This window comes from Haliotis asinina, chromosome 5, assembly GCF_037392515.1.
Source record: "Haliotis asinina isolate JCU_RB_2024 chromosome 5, JCU_Hal_asi_v2, whole genome shotgun sequence".
NCBI classification, from domain to species: domain Eukaryota; kingdom Metazoa; phylum Mollusca; class Gastropoda; order Lepetellida; family Haliotidae; genus Haliotis; species Haliotis asinina.
The window spans coordinates 79,593,401-79,595,675 of record NC_090284.1 but is presented as its reverse complement, the minus strand read 5'-3'; the positions used below and the strand labels follow the sequence as shown (position 1 = coordinate 79,595,675).

At 46.2% G+C, this 2,275-nt stretch overlaps 1 protein-coding gene across 1 annotated transcript; it reads left to right on the top strand.

Moving 5' to 3' along the window:
* Positions 1 to 1,444: 1,444 nt before the first annotated feature.
* Positions 1,445 to 2,275, top strand: LOC137284060 (QRFP-like peptide receptor). Its single transcript, XM_067815715.1, has one exon. It carries the CDS (start codon positions 1,445 to 1,447, stop codon positions 2,273 to 2,275), a length of 831 nt encoding a protein of 276 aa, XP_067671816.1.

The following is a 2,275-nucleotide window of genomic DNA, read 5'->3' as shown; positions in this document are numbered from 1 at the left end:
CGGCACTCAGTATGGCGGGACAGTAAAGGAGTTTTGGGAAGAGTGCGTTTTTCGTTGGGGCGTGTGCTTTTACTGCCTTCAGAGTCATGCACCTAATCACCAGCACCCAAATATGGCATATGTTGTATCTTACCACTTTCCAAATAGCATCGTGTAGTCATAGCTTGCGGCCATGGGAGCCGTGCCAATTCACAATTATCAGAGGGGTACACAAAGGATGCAGTCTAAACTACCAGTTGTCCGACTTTCATTTTTGTGGAAGTCGCAGTGGCTCAGCGGGTTAAGCGGCAGACTTTGAGTGCTGGCGATTAGGTGCCTGACTCTGAAGGTGCGGGTTCGAATCACGGATGGGCCTCAACCTAAAAAGTACTAAAATTTGTACTTTACTGAAGGAGTGAAATACCAAATATGACATATGTTGCATTTGACCACTTTCTAAATAGCATCGTGTAATCAATGGATGCTGGAGATTACCAATTTTCTGTTGCCAGGCTTCGGAAACGCGTGTGCGTTCTTTTTTCTGTAAGACAAATGAGCGTATATTTCCAAATATTGCCAAAAACGTGTTTTTCCCGTGTACCCATCCCTTTCAGGCATTAACAGGTACAACAGCCATACATGGTATAAGAGGGTTCACGTACGCAGTATAAGAGTGTTTTCGTATAAGGTATAGGTGTCATTATAACTACTTTACGATACAGGTATAAGAGGTCACATTGACGTATTTATCCGATAACCTGTTGTATCTGCTTGTAACCCGTTGAGGAGCGAAAGAGAGATTGCATTTGATAGTATCCGTTTTGAACACGTCTTGAGCGGAAACATTCAGAGATTTTCGTCAATTTCCCATCGAATGTGTACGGATACAAATTAACCATGCCCAGCTACCATAGCATTCCCGGTCAAACCTGCTTTGTCAGATGGATCGATTGCTCGGAAGATGATACACTTCCGGTTAGGTATCCGGGCCATCTGGTGAGCAGCCAGATATAGCATCTGTAAATGTCAGTGTCAACCATATTTTGTCCCAGTAACGTATCATTTCAGTGAATAACCCCAAACAACTGTTAAAACGAGCGGCGCATAGTATTGTTTGGCACGGGGAAGGATGGACAAGTATTTTCTTTTGACGAGAGTGTGTCAGAGACTGTTACACAAGAGCAATGGGACTGACAAGAGGTACTGTGAGGGGGTCCTCGGTATGATGTCACGGGACGGGCACAACTCAAGTCTGGCCATTAAGTCCATCCAAGATATAGCGGAACAGGCGAAATATATCCTAGTGGCAATCTATACCGTTACACTAACGGTTTCCTTATTGGGCAATACTCTGGTAATCAAGTCTTTTGTATTTCACCGGCATATGCGTTCCGCCATGAATGTGTTTATAGTTTCACTTGCTGTCAGTGACTTTCTAATAACCGTGACCTGTTCTCCCATTAACATGGGAAATGCCTTGGCAAAATACTGGATCCTTGGAGGATTTGCTTGTAAGGTCATGCCGTTTATGACAAACCTGTCTGTGGCTTCCAGTTCTCTGACACTGTGTTGCATTGCATTAGATCGCTATAATGCCATTGTTCATCCTCTCAAAGTGAACGTCATGAAGAACCCGAGGCGGGCAGCCGTACTTCTTCTCTGCGTCTGGACCGTCTCCATCTCCGCGAGCGTACCCTATGCGCTGCTTTACAACATGTATGACATATGCAAGGGGGACAGCTGTGAATCAGTAGCGCATCTCTGTTACGCATCTAACAGTGGTCTCCTGGGGTCTCTGGAAATGTGGTTAACGCTGGTTGTACTCTTAGTGCTACCTCTCTCCTTCATTGCAATCACTTACGGAATCGTAATCTGGCGACTGTGGTCCAAGAGGACTATCGGGGTGTGGATACCGACTGCCGAGGACCTGAGGACCCGGCATAAGAAGAAAGCCGTGGTGATGATGGTGCTGGTTGTGGTGCTGTTTGCTTGCTGCTGGACACCACTACTTCTGTTTGACGTCATTGGGAGAGAAGAAAGTTTGAAGGCGTCTCAGACCAATCTGATTCTCAAGTACTTCCTCCAGTGGTTCGCTCTTAGCAGTGCCTGCTACAATCCTATCATTTATGCCTTCATGAATGAACGCTTTCGAAGGAAATTCACCAAACTCTGTTCGTGCAGGCGGGCGCGTGTTGAGCCCTTGAATAGCACACAGACAGCTGTACCGAGATTGAGAACATCCCGGTCGCCTCGCCTAATGTCTCATCAGTTTCAGGGGACCCCTAGGAGATTCTAG